Here is a 22,695-nt window from a genome sequence, read left to right as displayed (position 1 = left end):
AGGCGGGGCCCGCCTACGCCCAAGCCACGCCCATCCGCGTCTGGGAACTGTGTATCTACTGGAGCCGAATAGATGCTGAGGAACCGGAAGGCCCCTCCTCCAGACCAGCGCTGCTGCATTGCCTGGTCTAATTCTTGGACAGTTCTTATTATATAGATATAGTCTTCCTTTTCTCCTTCTTATCTCTCCCTTCCTCTAGTCTGGTTACTCTGGTCTTTGGTCTGTTTAAGCAGACATACCTAATCCCTTCTCTTGATCCACGTTTCACACCTCCTTCTTTATTCTCCTTTCTCTCTCTCTGGATTAAGCCATATAGTTTCTCTGTCTGATCAAGTTTTATTTTTTTATTTTCCCCCACCCCTGTCATTTCTTTCTTTGTATGGGATAAGGCCTCTTCCATCAGCATCACCTCCACCCTGTTGTTTACTTGTAGCTGGGGTCTCTGGTTTTCTGTTTTTGAGGTTTGTTTGTTTGTGGGGTTGTGTGTTTTTGTTTTCTGTTTGTTTGTTCTCCTTTCCAAGGCTACTTCAACAAACAAATCAAAGCACACTTAGTGGAGGGTTCAAAACATCACTACGAGTAGAGAGATAAAGTAACCAATGTCACAACAACAGAGAGCAAGTAACACTCTCCAAAAAATACCTCCGGAAGGGCCAGGCTCTGGACTGTGTATGACCCCTCTTTAATATAGTAGTGCTTGCAGGTGCAGGGCACATAACAAGCTTTTAAAACACATAAGGGACAGAAAGCTAGCCAAAATGATGAAACGGAAGAATTTTCCTCAAAAGAATTCCAGGAAGAAATGACAGCTAAAGAATTGCTCAAAACAGATACAAACAATATAACTGAACAAGAATTTAGAATAATAGTCATAAGATTAATCGCTGGACTTGAAAAAAAGCATAGAAGACAATAGAGAATCTATTGCTGCAGAGATCAAGGAACTAAAAAATAATCATGATTAATTTAAAAATGCTGTAAATGAGGTGCAAAATAAACTAGAGGAGGTGACAGTGAGAACTGAGAGGCAGTGGGGGAGAATAGGTGAAACAGAAGATAAAATTATGGAAAAATATGAAGCAGAGAAAAAGAGATAAAAAAAGATTCTGGATCATGAGGGGAGAATTATAGAACTAAGTGATTCAATGAAACTAAACAATATCTGTATCATAGGAGTTCCAGAAGAAGAAGAGAGAGAAAAAGGGACTGAAGGTGTGCTTGAACAAATCATAGCTGAGAATTTCCCCAATCTGGGGAAGGAAACAGACATTGAAATCCAGAAGGCACAGAGAACTCCCTTCAGATGTAACTTGAATCAATCTTCTGCCCGACATATCATAGTGAAACTGGCAAAATACAAAGATAAAGAGAGAATTCTGAAAGCAGCTAGGGATAAACGGGCCTTAACCTACAATGGTAGACACATAAGAGTCATAGCAGTTCTATATACTGAAACTTGGCAGGCCAGAAGGGAGTGGCAGGGAATTTTCAATGTGATGAATAGGAAAAATATGCAGCCACGAACCCTTTATCCAGCAATCCTGTCATTCAGAATAGAAGGAGAGATAGAAGTTTTCCCAAACAAACAAAACCTGAAGGAATTCATTACTGCTAAACCAGTCCTACAAGAGATCCTAAGGGGAACTCTCTGAGTGTTGCAAAGACCACAAAGGCAAGAGACATCACTAGAAGCAAATATCTACAGATAGCACAACGAGTCTAAACCCATATCTTTCAATAATAACACTGAATGTAAAGGGGCTAAATGCTCCAATCAGAAGACGTAGGGTATCAGAATGGATTAAAAAAACAAACAAACAAGACCCATCTATTTTCTGTCTACAAGAGACCCATTTTAGACCTGAGGACACCTTAAGATTGAAAGTGAGGGGTGGAGAACCAGCTATCATGCCACTGGGATTCAAAAGAAAGCTGGAGTAGCCATACTTATATCAGACAAACTAGATTTTATAAAGACTGTAACAAGAGATGAAGGACATTATATAATAATTATGGGGTCTATCCGTCAGGAAGAGCTAACAATTATAAATGTTTATGCATTTATATATGGGAGCACCCAAATATATAAAACAATTAATCACAAACATAAGCAACCTTATTGGTAAGAATGTGGTAATTGCAGGGGACTTTAATACTCCACTTACAACAATGGATAGATCATCTAGGCAGAAAATCAATAAATAAACAATGGCCTTGAATCATACACTGGACCAGATGGACTTGAGAGATATATTTAGAACTTTGCATCCGAAAGCAGCAGAATATACATTCTTCTCGAGTGCACATGGAACATTCTCCAAGATAGATCACGTACTGGGTCACAAAACAGTCCTCAATAAATATAAAAGAATTGAGATCATACCATGCACACTTTCAGATCACAATGCTATGAAACTTGAAATCAATCACAGGAAAAAGTCTGGAAAACCTCCAAATGCATGCAGGTTAAAGAACATCCTACTATAGAATGAATGGGTCAACCAGGCAATTAAAGAAGAAATTAAAAAATATATGGAAACAAATGAAAATGAAAATACAACAATCCAAACCCTTTGGGATGCAGCAAATGCAGTCCTAAGAGGAAAATACATTGCAATCCAGGCCTATCTCAAGAAATAAGAAAAATCCCAAATACAAAATCGAACAGTACACCTAAAGTTCTAAAGGAACTAGAAACAGAACAACAAAGAAACCCCAAACCCAGCAGAAGAAGAGAAATAATAGAGATCAGAGCAGAAATAAAAAATACAGAATAAAGAAAAAGAAATAGTAAAACAGATCAATGAAATTGAGTTGGTTTTTTGAAAAAATAAACAAAATTGATAAACCCTGGCCAGACTTCTCAAAAAGAAGAGAGGACCCAAATAGATATAATCACGAATGAAAATGGATTTGTCACAACCAATCCCTCAGAAATTCAAGCAACTATCAAAGAATACTATAAAAAAACTATGCCAACAAACAGGACAACCTGGAAGAAATGGACAAATTCCTGGACACCCACACACTACCAAAACTCTAACGGGAAGAAATAGAAAATTTGAACAGACCCATAACTAGTGAAGAAATTGAATCAGTTATCAAAAATCTCCCAACAAATAAGAGTCCTGGACCAGATGGCTTCCCTGGGGAATTCTACCAGACATTTACAGCAGAGTTAATAATTATCCTTCTCAAGCTGCTCCAAAAAATAGAAATTGAAGGAAAACTTCCAGACTCATTCTATGAAGCCAACATTACCTTGATTCCCAAACCAGACAGAGAACTACAAAAAAGGAGAACTACAGGCCAATATCCATGATGAACATGGATGCAAAAATTCTCAACAAGATACTAGCATATCAAATTCAACATCATATAAAAAGAATTATTCACTAAGATCAAGTGGGATTCATTCCTGATATATCACATTAATAAAAGAAAGGATAAGAACCATATGATTCTGTCAATAGATGCAGAAAGAGCATTTGATAAAATACAACATCGTTTCTTAATAAAAACCCTCAAGAAAGTCAGAATAGAAGGAACATACTTAAACATCATACAAGCCACATATGAAAAGCCCACAGCTGATATCATCCTCAATGAGGGAAAGCTCTCAGCTCTCAGCTTTCAGGAACACAACAGGGATGTCCACTCTCACCGCTGTTGTTTAACATAGTGTTGGAAGTCCTAGCATCAGCAATCAGATAACAAGATAAAATACAAGGCATCAAAACTGGCAAAGAAGAAGTCAAACTTTCACTTTTCTCAGATGACATGATACTCTACATGGAAAACCTGAAAGACTCCACTGAAAGACTGCTAGAACTGATATATGAATTCAGCAAAGTCGCACAGTACAAAATCAATGTACAGAAATCAGTTGCATTTTTATACACCAATAATGAAGTAACAGAAAGAGGAATAAAGAAATTGATCCCATTTACAATTGCACCAAGAACCATAAAATACCTAGGAATAAACCTAACCAAAGATGTTAAAGACCTGTATGCTGATAACTATAGAAAGCTTATGAAGGAAATTGAAAAGGACACAAAGAAATGGAAAAACATTGCATGCTCATGGACTGGAAAAATAAATATTGTTAAAATGTCAATACCACCCAAAGCAATCTACACATTCAATGCAATCCCAATCAAAATTGCACCAGCATTCTTCTTGAAGCTAGAACAAGCAATCCTAAAATTTGTATAGAACCACAAAAGACCCCGAATAGCCAAAGTGATATTGAAGAAGAAAACCAAAGAGGGAGGCATCATAATCCCAGACTTTAGTCTCTACTACAAAGCTGTAATCATCAAGACAGTATGGTATTGGCACAAAAACAGACACATAGACCATGAAATAGAATAGAGAGTCCAGAATTGGACCCACAGATGTATGGCCAACTAATCTTTGACAAAGCAGGACAGAGTATCCAATGGAAAAAAGACAGTCTCTTTAGCAAATGGTGCTGGGAGAACTGGACAGCAACATGCAAAAGAATGAAACTAGACCACTTACACCATTCACAAAAATAAACTCTAAATGGATGAAGGACCTGAATGTGAGACAGGAAACCACCAAAACCCTAGAGGAGAAAGCAGGAAAAAACCTCTTTGACCTCAGCCGCAGCAATTTCTTACTCGACACATCTCCAAAGGCAAGGTAATTAAAAGCAAGAATGAATTATTGGGACCTCATCAAGATAAAAATTCCTGCACTGCAAAGGAAACATTCAACAAAACTAAAAGGCAACTGACACATTGGGAAAAGATATTTGCAAATGACATATCGGATAAAGGGCTAGTATCCAAAATCTATAAGGAACTTACCAAACTCCACACCTGAAAAACAAATAATCCAGTGAAGAAATGGGCAGAAGACACGAATAGACACTTTTCCAAAGAAGACATCCAGATGGCCAATAGGCTCATGAAAAGATACCCAACGTCACTCCTCATCAGGGAAATACAAATCAAAGCCACACTGAGATACCACCTCGCATCGGTCAGAGTGGCTAAAATGAACAAATCAGGAAACTACAGATGCTAGCGAGGATGTGGAGAAACAGGAACCCTCTAGCACTGTTGGTGGGAATGCAAACTGGTGCAGCCACTCTGGAAAACAGTGTGGAGGTTCCTCAAAAAGTTAAAAATAGAACTACCCTATGACCCAGCAATAACATTACTAGGAATTTACCCAAGGGATACAGGAGTACTGATGCATAGGGGCACGTGTACCCCAATGTTTATAGCAGCACTTTTAACAATAGCCAAATCATCAAAGAGCCTAAATGTCCATCAACTGACGAGTGGATAAAGAAGATGTGATTTATATACACAATGGAATACTACTTGGCAATGAGAAAAAATGAAATCATGCCATTTGCCACAACGTGAATGGAACTGGAAGGTATTATGCTGAGTGAAATAAGTCAGTCAGAGAAAGACAGATAACATGTTTTCACTCATATGTGGATCTTGAGAAGTTTAACAGAAGACCATGGTGGAAGAAACGGGGAAAAAATAGTTACAAACAGAGAGGGATGGGGGCAAACCACAAGAGACTCTTAAGTACAGAGAACATACTGAGCGTGGATGGGGAGGGGGGGAGAGGGGAAAAGAGGTCATGGGCATTGAAGAGGGCATTTGTTGGGATGAGCACTGGGTGTTGTGTGTAAGCCTATTTGACAATAAATTCTATTCATAAAATAAAAAATAATAAAGTGTGCTGGTTCTGTATGCTAGTTACCACAGAATTTATTAAGAAGGAAGGAAGGAAGGAAGGAAGGAAGGAAGGAAGGAAGGAAGGAAGGAAGGAAGGAAGGAATCATAGACTTATATAAAAGGAAAAACATAGTATGTCTGTGGATTGGAAGATCTAATATATTTGTCTCAATTCTCTCCAAATTGATCTTAGATTTAATGTAATTCCAATCAAGATCCCAACAGTTTTGTAGATATAGGCAGGCTGATCATTATATTTACATATACTAGGATAGCCAGAAGCAAAGGAACTAAAATAATTGAAGCAATTTTGAAAAGGAAGAATACATTTGGAGAACTCACATTAGCTGGTGTTATGACTTATTACACAGCTACAGTGATCAAGACAGTATTAGTGAAGGGCTAGACACACAGATCAATGGAACAGAAGAGAGTCCAGAAAAAGACTTACATAAATACGGCCAATTGATTTTTCACAAAGGGACAAAGATAATTCAATGGAAATGGATAATATTTTCAACAAATGGCACAGGAGGAATTAGATATCCAAATGCAAACAAAAATAGTAAATCTCAAATAAAACTTCACACTGTGCAGTAAAAGAAACACAAAATGGATCATAAACCTATAAAACTTTTAAAAGAAAACATAGTAGAAAATCTTTGTGGCCTTGAGCTTGGCAAAGATTTCTTAGATATAATACCAAAATCCCAATAAAATAAAAACATTAATAAATTGTGCTGCATAAAAATAAAAGATTTTCAATCTGTAAAAGTCACTTTAACAATGAAAAGACAAGCTACAGACTGGGAGAAAATCCTTGCAGCCATACAATGGAGTACTACTCAGCAATCAAAATGCACGAACAATTCACACAACAAATTGGATGCACATCAGAGGCCTTATGCTGAATGCAAAAGACTAGCCTCCAAAGAGTACACATTGTATACCCACATTTATATGGTTTAATGGAAAAGACAAAACTATAGGGATACATCAGTGGTTACCAGGGGTTAGGGGTTCACTATCAAGGAGCAACATTCAGGAACTATTTGAGGTGATGGGACTGTTCTGTATCCCAGTTGTGGGGGTGGTCACATGGCTCTAAATTAAGTGAATTAAAACCCATAGAAGTTCACAGAAAAAAAGGGACTTTTACTATATGTAAATTCAAAACTTAATAAGAAAAATAAAAACAAATGCACGAAAACCCACAAATCTAATCCCAAATTACTAACACCTGATTTTTTTTTTTAATTTTTTTTAATATTTATTTATTTTTGAGAGAGAGAGAGACAGACAGACAGCACTCGAGTGGGGGAGGTGCAGAGAGAGAGGGAGACACAGACCCTGAAGCAGGCTCCAGGCTCTGAGCTGTTAGCACAGAGCCCGACGCGGGGCTTGAACCCATGAACTATGAGATCGTGACCTGAGCTGAAGTCATATGCTTAACTGACTGGGCCACCCAGGTGCCCCACAAACACCTGATTTTCAAACATTTTGGCCAGAGCGCTACTCTCATAACCTGTGGCCACATCGTCCTTGGCACCATCAGCCTAAAAAGAATGGCTAAGTTGCCAGGAGTACATCTCGCCTTGGTGTTAATTTATTCAATTCAATGGAACAAATATTTATTGACCTAACTATTTGCCAGGCACTATTCAAGCACTCTGGATACATCTATAAATAAACTAAACTAAAGCCCACACCCGGGTATGAGGGGAGTAGTGTAGATAATAAAGATAAACATAATAAATATGTAAATTATAAATAATAAAAGTTATTATTATTATTATACAATACATACTACATTATTACAATGGAGTATAATATGTTAATATATTAGCATGAATAAGTAAATTATACATTATGAAGGAAGATAAGTGCCATTGGGAGAAAACATGAAGAGTGCTGGGGTGGAGGAAGGAAGCAATTTGCAATTTTAATTTGGGTGGCAGAGGTGGCCTCCTTGAGAAGGTGACAACTGGGCAGACTTGAAAGATGGGATGCAGATATCCTGAGGAAAAGCGTTTCAAGCAAAGGGAACAGCCAGCAAAAACCCTTAAGTTGGGAGTATGTCCGGTATGTTCAGGGAACAGCAAGGAAGCCTATATTATTACCTTGATACCAAAGCTACACAAAGAAACAAACAAACAAAAAACTACAGACAAGATCCCTAACGAATATACATGGAAAAACCGCCAACAACACACTAGCAAACCAACTCCAACAGCATATTTAAAGGATTGTACACTATGATCAAGTGGAGATTATCCCAGGAATGCAGGCTGTGAGTGATTCAATATGAGAAAATCAGTCAATGTAATGCACCACATTAGCAGACAAAGGGGAAGAAAAACAAATGATTGCCTCAGTTGATGTAGAAAAGCATTTGACAATATCCAACACCCTTTCATGATAAAAAACACTCAGAAAACCAAGAATCAATAAAGACTTCCTCAACATGATAAAGGGCATTTATGAAAAGCCTGCAGCTAACATACTCAGTGGTAAAAGCTGGTCCTCAAATTCATATGGAATTGCAAGGAACTCTAAATAGTCACAACGATATTTAAAAAGAACAAAGTTGGACTGCTCACACGTCCTGAGTTCAAAACTTACCATAATGCTACAGTAATCAAAACAGTGTGGTACAAGCTTGACACATAGTCCAGTGGAATAAGATTGAGTCTTCAACAAGGATGCTAGGACCATTCAATGGAGGAAGAATAGAATCTTCAACACATGGTCCTGAGAGAAACAGATAGCCACATGCAAAAGAATGAAGATGAACTCTGGCCTCACATCATATAATGGATCAATGACCTAAACACAAGAGCCAAAATTATAAAACTTTTAGGGGAAAACACAGAGGTAAATCTTCGTATCTTCGGTTTTGGCAATGGATTCTTACATGTAACACCAGAATCATAAGCAACAAAAGAAAAAAGAGATCACATAGATGTCATCAAAATTAAAAGCTTTTGTGCATCAGAGGACATTATGAAGAGAGCAAGCTACAGAATGGGAGAGAATATTTGCAAATCATGAAACTGATAAGGGTCTATTATCCATAATATACAAAGAACTTATACAACTAAACAACAAAAAGAGAAACAATCTGATTTCGAAATGAGCAAAGGACTTGAACAGATAGTTCTCCAAAGAAAATTCACAAGTGGCCAGCAAGCACAGGAAGATGTTCATCATTTAGCCAACAGAGAAGTGCAAATCAAAACTGCAGTAAGCCACTTACTCCACACTCACGAGGATGGCTGTCAATTTTTTTAATGGAAGATAAGCACCGGTAAACACCTGGAGAAATTGGAAACTTCGTAGATTTCTGGTTAGAATTTATAAATTTTGTTCAGCTACCATGGAAGACTGTTTGGTGGTTCCTCGAAAAATTAAAACCTAGAATTATCCTTTGACCCAGCAATTCCACTCTCATGTATTTACACAAAACAACTACGAAGACTCAAATAAATATATGTCTGTGTATGTTCACAGCAGCACTATTTATAATAGCTAAAAGGTGAAAACAAGCCAAATGTCTATCAGCAGATGAATGGAAAAACAAATTGTGGTATATACATACAGTGGGATGATATTCACCCATAATAAAGTAATAAAGTACAGGTATATGTTACAACGGGGATGAACCTTGAAAACATGTAAAGTGAAGGGAGCCAGACAGAAAAGGCTACCTGTTGTGTGATTCTATTTATATGAAATATCCAAATTAGTAAATCCAAAGAGACAGAAAACCTGGCTGTGGCACAGTGGTTGGCTGAAGGAATGGGAGCGTATACAGGGTTTTCCTTTTAGAGGAATGAAAATATTTTGGAACTAGATAGAGGTAGTGTTTGCACATCATGGAGATTCTAAATGCCACTGAGTTGTCTGCTTTAAAATTGTTGTTTTGGGGCACCTGGGTGGTTCAGTCAGTTAAGCATCTGACTCTCGATCTTGGCTTAGGTCATGATCTCACAGTTCATGAGTTCAAAACCCCCATCAGGCTTCACACTGATGGCAAGCAGTGTGCTTGGCATTCTGTCTCTCCTTCCCTCTGTGCCTCCCCTGCTTGTGCATTCTCTCCCCCTCCCTCTCTCAAAATAAATAAATAAACTTAAAAATATATATAAAATAAAATTATGAATTTCATGTTATGTGAATTTACCTTAATAAAAAAAGTTAGATGTTTAACAAATGTTTTTAAGGAAAAGATGCCTAGCACCTGGGGAAGATGTTCTCGAAGTATAATGTGCTTAAAAATAATAAGAGATTTTTTAAAAATTCCTACACTCCCAACCCAGTGACTGTGATCCAGGAAATCTGGTTGATGAGACTGTATCTTAGCATGTTCACAACTGATTCTGATGAGGGAAGGTAGGCTATAGGGGCCACACTACGAGAAGCATTGCTCTGAGGTATGAATCCCAAAAGCAGGAATGGGAAGTGGGGTTTTGAATCCCAGGGAGGGCAGACACTGGTACCCTGTGGTGTTCCGGGATGGCTTGTATCTTACAAAAGACCTGTGCATGTAACTGAAAGTTATAATCCAAGAATACATGATTATCCGTATCTCTCAAAGCCCAGAGGCAAGGACAGGGAAAGAGGGATGTTTGGTCAAATTTTACAAAGAGTGATGTCATTTCAGTTGAAAAACCCTAGAGGCTTTTGGGGGGATCTGAACCAGTGAGGATGCTCCACATCACACAATGCCCAAGCTTGGCTATCCCCATTCCCCCCCACCCCCCAACCCTGAGACCGCAGCCCACACCACAGGAGATGGTGCTCAGATCCGGGTATTTTTCCTGCTTAGCTGTGGAAGTCAGACTATCCCTCGTCTGGACTATATTCAGATTCTCGGGGCGGGGTTAAGTTACTCTGTCTCTTCTTACTACAGCTGGTGGATTCCTGAGCGATTAATTAGAAAGTTAAAGGTAATACGATCGCGTTGTGGCAGTCCGCACAGGCCACTCCAGACAGCCACCACCTTCTCCCAAACCAGATCTTCACCAGGGCTTCCCTGTCAGGACCTGGGCCAGCCCCTCCTCCTGCACGCTCATGATTGGTTACCAAGGCCTTGACATTATGTCCTACAGAGGTCTCAGAAGGTTCTCCTGCCAGCAGCCTGCTATCTGGGCTCCAGCCATCGCCATCTGTGAGGGGAGGGACCCACATCTCCTGTGTTCCTGCCCCTCCTCTTTCTCATTTCTACCCAACTCTCTGCCCCCTGCCCCCCGACCACACACACACACACACACACACACACACACAACCAGAGTAGCCTCTGCAACATGCCTGCCTGCTCCCACAGAATAACACCCCCCTCATGCCCGCCCTCGTGCCAGTCATGCCCGGACCCCCTTCCAAGCTAAGGTCGCAGGACTCCACTCGAGTGTGTGGCTCCGAGTCTCTGCAGTCCCTGCCAAGGCCTAGAGCTTTCCTCACTCAGCATGGCTGATTTTGGGTCTCTCCGTCAGGCCTTGGAATGCCCTCTCCAACCCCTCCCGGTCCAGGCACCTGTCTCTCTCATCACAGCTTAGTTCAGAGATCCTTTCATCCAGGAAAGACTCTCCCAGACTGTTAGGTGCACTGCTCCGTTTCCCCCTTAATTTCTGGGGCTGTCCCTATATAACACCGACCACACAGGTATAATGATCCCCTCACACTTCTGATTCTCCCACATGTGGTTGTAGGGCCGGGACAGGCGTCATTTGCCCCCTTCCCCCAAGTCCTCACCAGGGCTTGGCCCCATGCTGGCACTCCCTGAGTGCTTACTGAAATTCTGGACTCAAGTTCTCTGGACTAGATGGTCTACCACGAAGGGAGCCAGAGAGGGGTAGACAGGAGCAGGCTTCCAAAGGAGCCACAAGACCCTGGCCCCCAGGACAGTGTTAGGGACACACTTGGGCAGCCATCCTGTGGCAGGGGGAAGACTGACTCTGCACCAGGCTGCATGGCAGCCTTAACAGTCTGAGCCCTCCCAATCCCAAAAGCCACCACAAGAAACAGGAGTCCTCCCTTGGGGGGGTGGGGGAGGGCCAAAAACCACAAAGAGGACCAAACCCCGAATATGCTGCTTTTTTCCTATGCATACTGACTTATGATCAAGTTTAATTTATAAATTAGGCCCAGCAAGAGGTTAATAGCACCTAAAAGCAAATAGAAAAATTATTAACAATATGCCATGATGAAAGTTATGTGAATGTGGGCTCTCTCTCAAAATAGTTTCTTGTATAGTGCTCGCCCTGCTTGTGGGGACGTGAGACAGTAAAATACCCAGAGGTGAGAAGAAGGAACGTGAAGGATGCAGGCATGTGACTCTGCCTTAGGCTACTATCGGCCTTCTGAGGAATGGTCAGGAGGAGGGTCACCTGCTTCCAGACCATGGCTGGCTGCCAGAAACGAAACGGTGGAAATCAAAACCTCAGATGGGGGTCGCGGCGGACCCCCGCCATTTAAGAGAAAGCTCCCTGCGAAGCCACAGCTCCATAGGAGGAAGGTCAGGCTTTTTTGGGTGGGTGCCTCCTGCCCAGCTGGGTTCTCACACCTGAGATGTACAACCAACACACGTCTGCACGCACACACACACACACACACACACACACACACCATGCACACACACTCTCAATCCACGGCCATCCAGAGGAGCATGGAAAAGCAAACCCAGCCTGAATGGCAGATGTGACAGAGCCAGAGGCCCTCGGGAGACGACCGCTCAGGGGAGTCACCAGGGAAAGAGCCAGGCCACTCTCCGTGACCCACTCACCTAAGACCCAGATCCAAGACTGCCCGCAGGCATTGATGTTTGGAAGGTGGGATGCTGATGTCAAGGAGGTCTGAGGGGGGACCGGCAGCAGAGGGACACCCCCCAAAACACCTCCATCCCAGGGCCTCCAGCCTCAGAGAGAGCCGCAAAAAGTCAGGCCTTAAAGCAGCCTGGCCTACAGAACCTCTGATTCCGGCAAACCCTAGACTACCCTAGAGGTTTGGGCATATAGCAGTGTTTGAGCTACTGTGAAAAAGGCAAAGCGTTCACGTAATTTAATTTTACAGTTTGCCAGACACCCTCGCTGGGTCTTTTGAACTGACAGCTTATCACATATGCATCCAGAAAGTAAAATCTTGCTGGGTTTTGAAACTCGCGACATTTACTAATTACGAGATCCTATCCCAGATGAACAGCAGCAGAGGAGGACAAAGGACTGTTGAGGGCTCTGGTCTGCGGAACGTCCACTGCAGCCTTATCTTTGCCTGGTGCACACTGCTTTCCCACCAAAACACGTCCCCTTATCGGCGTGCATTCCTGCCACAACTTAAGTTCAAATTACAAGTCATCGAGATGGTTCCTTTTGTCGACATAATGAACAAAAGTCAGCCTGTGAGGCCCCGCAGGAGCTACAAGAGGTCAAATGCTAATGCAGGAACCAAACCCTCTGACAGCCAACAGAGCTGGCTGCTTTTGAAGTGCTCCTGCTTTTGAAGAGGCACGTCTCTGGTCCCAGTTGTAGAGAGTGGCCCTTCTAGACCACAAAGCCCGTCCCTCCACAGCTCTGCCCAAAGGCTTCCATGGCTTCCCATCACCCCTGCAAGGTAAGACAAAAATGGCCTAATGTGGTGAGCAGGCAAGGCCCACCATGGCCTGACCCACTCTTCTCTCCGTCTTCATCTCCAGACCCTCACTGTGGATCAGCTGGCCAAGAAGGAGGTCATCCATCTCAGGTAACAGGATCTGGTAAATACCAGAGAAGGTCAGCATATGGTGTGGGATGCAGTGTGTGGGTGTCCTGTGTGGGGTGTGTGTGTGTGTGTATGAGTGTGAGGGATGTGGTGTGTGGGTATCCTGTGTGGAATGCGTGTGTAAGCGGTGTGGATGTGTGGTATATGTGTGATGTGGTGTGTGTGTGGGGGGGGGGGGGATGTACGTTTCCTAGAGATTATACACTCTATGTTTTAGACATCACGTATGTATTTGGGCAATTCCCTAATACATAACTTCCGTTTTATGAACAACATTCCTCAAATCATAGTTGTTACATGGATTGAACCAACTAATGCTTGTGGAGAACTGGGCACAGCATCTGGTGCTCAATGAACAGCAGCTGTGATCACTATCCTCTCCAATCCTCACCTCACAGCAGCCCTCGGAGCAGATACTCTCATTGTCCCTGCCTTCAAATCAGGAAATCAAAGCTCAGAGACATAAAATAACAGGCCCAAGGAACATGGCCACTAAGACATAGAGAGCTCTGCCTGAGTCAAAAGCCCGCAGCCTCTGCCCCTCCTCCCTGGAGAGCAGGGCCCACGTTGCACAGGCGGGACTGAGCCAAGTCACTTGCTGAGTGTCCGTGGTGGGCTGGGATGAACACCCTGTCCCCATTCCCAGCCCACTGACCTGGCTTCACCTCACAGATTCTCTCCTGACAGACTAGGGTTTCACTCCTTCTCAAACCATCCAGGAATGTCAACGGTGATGTATTTCTTTTAATGAGGAAAAAATTGCTCTATTTATGAAATCTGACTCTTACACATTTAAAAATTACTCATCATGATCCCAAGATGACATCTGACACAAGGATTCATCTAGAAAGAATTTGGGCCGATGCCGTCTATAGGGTAGAGACCAAACTTTAAACTGTAGGCTATGTGTCAGAACATGTGGAAAATCATCACCATGACTATGGGAGTTTTCAGGAGAAGCAGGAAGAACACACACACATATACACATACACAGGTCTTGCAAGTGGACCTGGGATCAGAATCTGGCTCTATCATTTCCTTACTAAATTTGGCCATGTTATGTATCCTTTCTTAGCCTTGGTTTCTTTATTGGTAAAGTTCTAGGACTGAGAGGGAATTAAATGAAAATAAGTGTTTAGTGCTTGGCTCCCAGAGACATCAAAAAATGACTACTACTTGTCATCACTCAATACCAACGTCTGGTGCCGACAACTATTTCCCTGCCCTCTAAGAGCTGGAAGAATAGGGTTCGACACTGACATTCCAAGTTGACCTGCAGGCCATCCAGGTGGCCAGGGTAGAGGCCTCCTTAGGGACACCCTCCCCCAGAATAGAAAGATCAGAGAGCCTCAGAAAGGGAATTCTCCCCAAGACAAAGCAAGAAGAGAAGGGCCTCGGGGTCCTGAGTGTCTCAGTTGGTTAAGCGTCTGACTTCGGTTCAGGTCATGATCTCACGGCTCATGAGTTTGAGCCCCACATCGTGCTCTGTGCTGATGGCTCAGAGCCCGGAGCCTGCTTTGGATTTGGTGTCTCCCTCTCTCTCTCTCTCTGCCCTTCCCCTGCTCACAGTCTGTCTGTCTCTCTCTCTCTCTCTGTCTCAAAAATAAACAAACATTAAAAATTAATTAATTAATTAAAAATTTAAAAAATAAAAAAGAGCTCATAGATACAGAGAATAGATTGGTGGTTGCCAGAACCAGAGGACGGGGTGGACAAAATAAATGAAGGGAGTCAAAAGGTACAAATTTACAGTTTTAAAAGAAATATGTCATAGGAATATAAGGTACAGCATGGTGACTATAGTTAATAACATTATATTGCATATTTGAAAATTGCACAGAGAATAAATCTTAAAAGCTTTTATCACAAGAAAAAAATTGTAACTAGTGTGGTGATGGGTGTTATTAACTAGACTTATGTGGTGATCATTTTGCAATATATACAAGTATCGAATCACTATGTTTTATACTAAAAGTAATATAATGTCATATAGTCAATTATACCTCAGTAAAAAAAAATACATGAATAAATGCCTTATTTGATGGATTAACTAAAGTTAGATTTATGTTAGATTGATGGACTGCACAAAATTAATATTGGGCAACAGTAATATATACATAAGAAATGTAAGTATACATTTAAGAGTTATATTAAGTGTTTATATATTACATATGTAACACATATTTACTGGAAATAGGATAAAGATAACAGCATAGTAAACACTAAATAGTTAAACATTATGAGGATGCTATTAAATTATTTTAGGATAACCACTAAAAGGCTAATAGAGAGTATAAGATCAAATCAGATGGAAAAGATTAAATAAAAAGATGAAAATTCTAATAATTCCAAAGAAAACAAGAAAAAGATCAAAAAAAAAAGTGGGACAAATAGAAAATACAAAATAACAAAGTAGCAATAATTTCAAACATGTTAATAATTATAAAAATATAAACAGAGCACATGCTTCAGTAACCAAAAAGTATCACACTGGGTTAAATGACAAAATAAAGCAAAAACAAAAATAGGTCTCTACAAAAAGCACACCTAAAACATCAGGACACAGAAACCTTAAAACGAAGGAATTTTTTTAAAGAAAATTCCGGGCACACACTAACCAAAAGAAAGCTGATATAGCCTTATTAGTATTAGAAAAAGTTGTTCTTATGACAAAATGTACTATTGGAGATAAAGAAGGCCACCATATGAGGTAAAAAATTTTGATTCCACGAGATGATATAAAAATTGTAAATATGTGAGATTCAAATAGCCTCAGATATATGTAAGGTAAAAATTAACAGAAATTAACAAATCTATGAATATAATGAAAAATATTTCACATATCTTAGCAACTGATATTGTCAAACAGATTAAATGATCTGAAAATCTGAAGAAGACCCTTGACCAGTTTGATCTAAAGGACATAAATAGAACATTGACTCTAACAACTGGAAAATATTCATTCTTTTCAAGCACACATGGAACAGTTAGGAAGATTTATCACACTGGAGGCCGCAAAGTCAAGCTCAACTACTTTCAAAGAATTACCATCAAACAGTCCACCATCTCTCATGATGATAAAATTAGAAATTAGCAAGGAAAGAAAATGACCAAAAACACTCTGTAACTTTGGAAATCCACAAGTCAAACAAGATTCAAGAAGGAAACTCTAAGTCACAAAGGAAATGGAAACATTTAGGACTAAATAACATTGAGCGTGCAACGTAAGGAAACTTGCACCTTACAGCTAAAGTAAAGGACAGAGACATTTGCATTTTGCATTTAAAAAGAGGACTGAAAATCGGTCTCCTAATCAATTAAATTAAGAGGAATACCAGAATAAACCAAAGCAAAGAAGACATAATAAGAATGAACAAACGAAGACAGAAATAGAAAATTTACGCATGAGAGATGGGAAAAGCTGAAAGTTGCTTCATGAGACACACAAATAAATAAACCCCCTGTCAAGAATGTTGGGGGGTGGGGGTGGGGGGGAAAGAAAGGACACAAACAATCTTGTCAGGAACCAAAAGTTAAAAAAGGATATTAGGAACAGCCTTATGTCAGTAAATTGAAACTTAGATGGAATGGGAAAATGAACTTTAAAAATGGCTAAGAATGATTCAAGAAGAAATCTGAATTTATCCTCACAAAAATAAATCTTAACAAGAAAACATCAGGCTTATGAGGGTTTTACTGGCAGACTCTATCACAAAGCTAAGGAATAGAAATCGTAACCTATGTTACTATTACTTCCAGAGAATAGAAGAGTCAACACTGACCAACTCGCGTTATGAGGTTACCGCAAACTTTATCATAAAAACAGTCAAGAAAAGAGCATGGAAGGAAAAGCTTTTTCAGGAGCAAAAGTCCTTATAAAAAATTAGCAAATCAAAGCCAGCAATAAATGTATCATGAGCAAGTTGGTATTTGCATGAATGCAAGATTAGGAAACCAATTAATTTAGCATGTTAGCTGATGAAACGAGAACAATCATATGATTATCTCCGTAGAGATCTGGCATCCTTCCCCCTCACCACCAGCCCTCCACACTGAAATCTGACCGATCCAACATATTTGGATTAAAATGTGCAGTGTCTTTCAGAAGGGTGTCCCGTGGCAGTCAATGTAAGATGGCTTGGAGAGGTGGTAGGCAGGAGAGTTTCTTGCAATATCAACTTATGTTTTGTAAGGACATAACATAATCTCTCCCTGGGGAGAACACAAAAGATAACCAACTACTGCTGTTGTGCTCTTTCATTTGTTTTCCCTGCCCCCCCTAAGGAAGGAGGGGTGTTCTTTGCTCTCCCTTGCTTTAGTGGAAGTCTGTCTTACAGGAATGAAAGTCTGGAGTCATGGAGGAGATGGGCCTGTGAAGTAAGAGATCATCGTCTTTGTTACAGGAAGTGGAAGCAATGTGAAAGACCAGGAAGAACCAGGGATGGGGAAGGACACTGTGGTCATCCTGTAAGTCAAAGGACCTCCTCCCACACCCTGGCAGTGCAGGGGCAAGGGTGAGGGCAGCAGGTAAGATAAGGCCCCCCAAAGGCTGCCCAGCACACCATGGAGGCCAGGCAGGCACCAAGGCTCCCAGGAGCAGCAGCAAGGATGCCGAAGCAGAAAGTGAGATTATCAGCAGAGTTCTGCCCTCCGTTTCCAAGATCTGGTAAGCCCCCTGGTTCTCGTGCAACTCAAAAGCAGCCTCCAACCATCTGTTGATTGACTCAGATTGGTTTTCTGCCTGCTCCCAAAGGCAGAGGAGACTGGAGCCAAAGTTAACTTGAGTTAAAAAAAAAAAAAAAAAAGTCACGTGACGTTTTTGCACACCTAGTTTGCAGTCAAGGCTTCCTACCCATGCACAGGATATTTGGGGGGGAAATGGGAGACAGATACACTGATGACCCGATTACGGAAGTGGGCAGCAAAGCTCTACCTCTCCTCCAGGTCTGGCCACAGCTTGAAGTTGCCTTGGGGGTCACTGCCGGCGTCTTCCTTCTGGGCATGCGGAGCTGGGTCTTGCCCAGCCCTCGGGGGCTCCTTCAGGTCTCTGCGCAGGTGGAGGGTGCCACCGGCCATGCTGTCCAGAAAGCTGAGGATCTGGAGGCAGCTCTGTATCTTGGGTGGGAATGGGCTGGCAGAGGCAAAGGCCGCACTCAGGAAGTCAGCAAATGGCCTGGCCTTTGTGTCTGCCTCCGAGTGCAGAGGGGCTCCCTCTTCCTCCTGCGCCCCGAAACATCCCAGCAAACAGAGGTCCTCGGCCAGCTTCTCAAAAAGCCCATTCTTCTTGAAGAAGTCACTGTTGACAGGGTCCAGGTGCAATGCTGCAGACAAGGCACAGAGGGTGTGCAGGACCAGGTCCAGGGTCTGGCTGGGGGACACCATCCCCCACGCCTGCAGTGGGGGCTCCTGGAGAGACCCCTCCAGGTCAGAGAGCAGGGACAGGAGTCCATTGAACCCACTGGACACTCTGAAAGCAGCACGGCCTTTGGGGGTGTCCAGGATCCTGAGTAGAGACTGAAACACCAACAGGATAAAAATGAGACAGGAGACAACTTGTTAATGCAGAGCCCTGACACATCCCTGCCAAAGCACTGCACCTGCTCTCGCCTGTTCAAGTGGTAGGAAATGCAAGCTACCTGAGGGTGATTCTGAAACAGGGAGAGGTCTATATTGTTCCTCCTCATTTTAGTTGCCCCTCAGTGCCTGCTTTCAAATGGCGGCTGCTAAAGCCTATGCTGATGTATAAGGTTGGTTTACTGTCCTGGATCTTAACTTCAATGTATCTCCCTCCAGAAAGCTCTCTTTGACCCCTGCCTTATCCTGACCCCAGGCCGAGAGCTCACATAGCCCCCTCTCATTTGTTGAACCCAGTTCTCTTCACACTTTACTGAAGTGACTTGAAAACTGTCTCAGCCCTCCACTAGATTGAAGCTCCGTGAAATCAGGCAACGCACTGCTGTGGAATGTAGCACGCACTTAATAAATATTTGCTGAATGAGTGGAACGAACCACCTCTTATATTGCAAAGGAGACCCAGAATGCAATCTCTGTAAAGTAGTTTATTATTTATCTCCCTCTCTGTGCAAACGTAAGTACCTCTATTAAGTGAAGAAAGAGAATAAAATGAGTCTACTTAAAATCTGGTGTGCAAATATGAAGGAATCAAGGTAGAGAAGAGAAGCATTTCATGGAAGGAAACATAAGTATAGTAAATAGAATAGACCACGTGTGGAGTTCAGGCTATGCGTAACATACATTATAGAATCGAACTTCTCCAGATCACTGAGATTTTACTGGACACATTTTTATTTCCTTCTACCATCAAACATTTATTGAACCCTTACAGTGTGCCCTTCATTGAGTGCAGTGGTGGTGCACACTAGGTAGTTAACAAATGTTTCGAAGGGAAGGAAGGAAAGGAGGATGAAAGGAAGGGAGGAAGGGAGAAATGGAGGGAGGGAGGGAGAAAAGACTGCATTCAAGTAATTCTCATTCTGTGCTAAAGCTTCACACCTGAAAGTGAAGAATGTATGGATGATTTTAGATAAATATTAAAAGCCTCTAGCTTTTGGTGTTTTCATATTTATTATTCATAGAAGTTGCTTGGGACTTCATCTGAGACCATCTTGCACATGCTTCCAAGAGAATGACCAATACTTGTGGTTTCATCAGCAGATTTTGGAGGAAGGTATAAATCGTTTTATCCTCTAATGCCCTAGTGGCACAAGAAAGGGGATTTTCTGGGCAGGCACAATTTCAAGCCAATTCCAAGATGCTTGAGACAAGGTTCAAAGAAAAAAGTGAAAGGCAACTCCCAATTTAGTGTGTGTGTGTTGGGGGCTGATTCTGTGTCTTAAATGCCTGGTCTAGGGTGACAATATAGAGCATGATGTGCGAAAGTCAATGAACGAAGAGAAAACTGGTAGGTCAGGAAAATAAAAGGAGGGAAGGGACTAAATCTTCAAACTCTCATGGAGAGAAAGTCAAACAAAAACTTAGTAAAGTTTTAAGTAACCATTAAATATGAATTTCATGCACTTTGGGGGAAGAAAGTTAATTTTCCAGCTCTATCTTTAAAATGCTGGTAATCTTAATCCAACGCCATTGATGTGAAACAATATAACATGTATCCCTAACACCCAAATTTTCTTCTCTAATATTATATTCCTCTCCTCTTGGAGAGGAATATAATATTATTATATTATTATATTACTATATTACTATATTATATAGTATATATTACTATATATACTATATATACTGTGCCCCGAAACATCCCAGCAAACAGAGGTCCTCGGCCAGCTTCTCAAAAAGCCCATTCTTTTTGAAGAAGATACATGTTATATTGTTTCATATATACTATATTATGTAGTATATATTACTATATTACTATATACTATATTACTATATTATATATATGGAGAGCCGCCTGAGATGCTCAGTGGGCAGTCAACCCCATTTTGGGAGCAGGAGAACACAAAATGAGCCAGAACTACCTGAATGCACATGGCCAAGGACTCTTTCAAAGAGGAAGACAAAGGAGATGCTTAAAGTCCTCCACTGTCCCATCTATGACATTTCAAGATATTAAAAAAAATAAAAATAAAAATAAAGTTTGTAGTAAGTAGGAGAATCCATGAAAGGCCAGAGTCCATGCTTACATTCAAAATGGACAAAAAATTATAGAAAATAGAAAAATGCATCCTTACCAATATGGGTCAATTGATCTTTTCCTGGTTATAGGAAAAGAAAATCCACAACTTATAGCGCTTAGCTCAATGATTACCCACCACAGCTCAGGGGAATGACTATGGGGAAACTGAATTGTCATTTTGTTTTTTGAAAGAAATTCAGCACCAGGGCCACCCACTAACAGGGGGTAAATCAGAGTCATGGGAGAGACGTCAGGGAAATAGGCTTTCTAAACTGCCAGAAAGATGGAGGCAAAAACGAAATATTAAGGATGAGGCGGTGACGATGGCTTTCTCTCTTCTCTTGGGTGAAGATATGGCCAAACTACTTCTGAATTTGGCTGAAACCCCAGGAAAAGTTGACTTTGTAGGCAGGTCCTTCAAAGAAGCATGTAGACTGTTAAAGCAGGTTCTCTAGAAGGGTGGTGTTCAGTGAGTGTGAAGCTTATGGTGTAGCAACAGTAAGACTTCTAGAAGGGCAAGGCCTTTCTCTGTATAGACAGCATCAGCACAGCTGCCTGCCCCCACAGCCCACCCATTGGACTCTGAGGCCAAGACAGGCCACACATAGACCTACTACATCTGTGCCGGCCTTGTGTAAGCAACTCACTCCCAACAGAATAGTATTTCTTCCACCAAGTTGGAAACATACTCTAACCTTGAAGTATGTGTGTTGCTACCGGCCTCTTCCCACCGACTGATAACCCACACGAAAGGATGAACACTGGGGTCTTGTACGGCGTGCATTGCTTTGTCTGCGTCTGACCTTATGCCTGGTCATGTGACTCATGCCGTGAAAAATAAATAAACCACCAAGACGATGGGAAATCTTAAGCTCTAGGATGGTAAGCGATCTAAATTCATGTGAGTGCTTTCAGTGGCTCCTGAAACCACCAAGAGGTTGTTTAAGGTAAATGGATTGGATGAAGCTCTGCTGTTTATCACAAGGGCACATGACAAAACAAATATGAAAAATGGAGAATGATCAAAAAACAAACGAATCAAATTACAGGCAATTGTCTGAGCACTGGATGACCACTGAACTCCCCTCTTATTAAAGAAACTGCGTTCCAATCATCCAATTTGACAACAGACATTGCTCAAAAGGACTCCATCATTCCGAGTATCGAGAGCAGATACCGTTAAAACAGAGCAACCCAATGACGGTCCTCCTTATGATCTGTGTCTCTCAGAGGGTCTGTCCCCTGTAATTCCTACATGGCTCCTTTCTCCTCCTGTTGGGAGGGGGGAGGAGAAAGAAATGGCTGTCCTTAATTGTTGCTTTGTTTGATTTATTAAATTTGGAATCATTATCTAAAATGGGGGTAATCTCATTAGAACTTAGACTGCTCTATTATTTCTTGGGATGGGGTTAATTTCATATTTGCAGAGTCATAAAGTAAAGAGTCCAAAATCCAATTACAAAGGCTTAATTTCATAGCAACTAAAGAGAAACATTTCTATCATAAAGGAAAATAAATACTGCGTTACTTCGGGAAACGATTTGTCAGGAACTGGGGGCC

General features: G+C 41.4%; 1 protein-coding gene across 8 annotated transcripts in view; it reads right to left on the bottom strand.

The window, feature by feature from the left end:
* Positions 1-22,695, bottom strand: part of WDFY4 (WDFY family member 4) — a 292,598-nt gene that overhangs the window by 219,336 nt on the left and 50,567 nt on the right. For 7 of the 8 annotated variants that reach the window (XR_008291964.1, XM_053206796.1, XM_053206793.1 and 4 more), the window contains one exon: positions 18,415-18,995. Coding sequence is in view for 6 of the 8 variants with exons in the window: in XM_053206796.1 (XP_053062771.1) it covers positions 18,415-18,995 (581 nt within the window). In the remaining 2 variants the exon portion in view is untranslated. Of the gene's footprint in view, positions 1-18,414; positions 18,996-22,695 lie in introns of those variants that run through there. The other variant, XR_008291965.1, reaches the window with a different exon arrangement.

Source organism: Acinonyx jubatus, chromosome D2 (assembly GCF_027475565.1).
Source record: "Acinonyx jubatus isolate Ajub_Pintada_27869175 chromosome D2, VMU_Ajub_asm_v1.0, whole genome shotgun sequence".
In the NCBI taxonomy this organism is placed as follows: Eukaryota; Metazoa; Chordata; class Mammalia; order Carnivora; family Felidae; genus Acinonyx; species Acinonyx jubatus.
The sequence above is the reverse complement of the archived record's forward strand: the minus strand, read 5'-3'. Positions and strand labels throughout refer to the sequence as shown.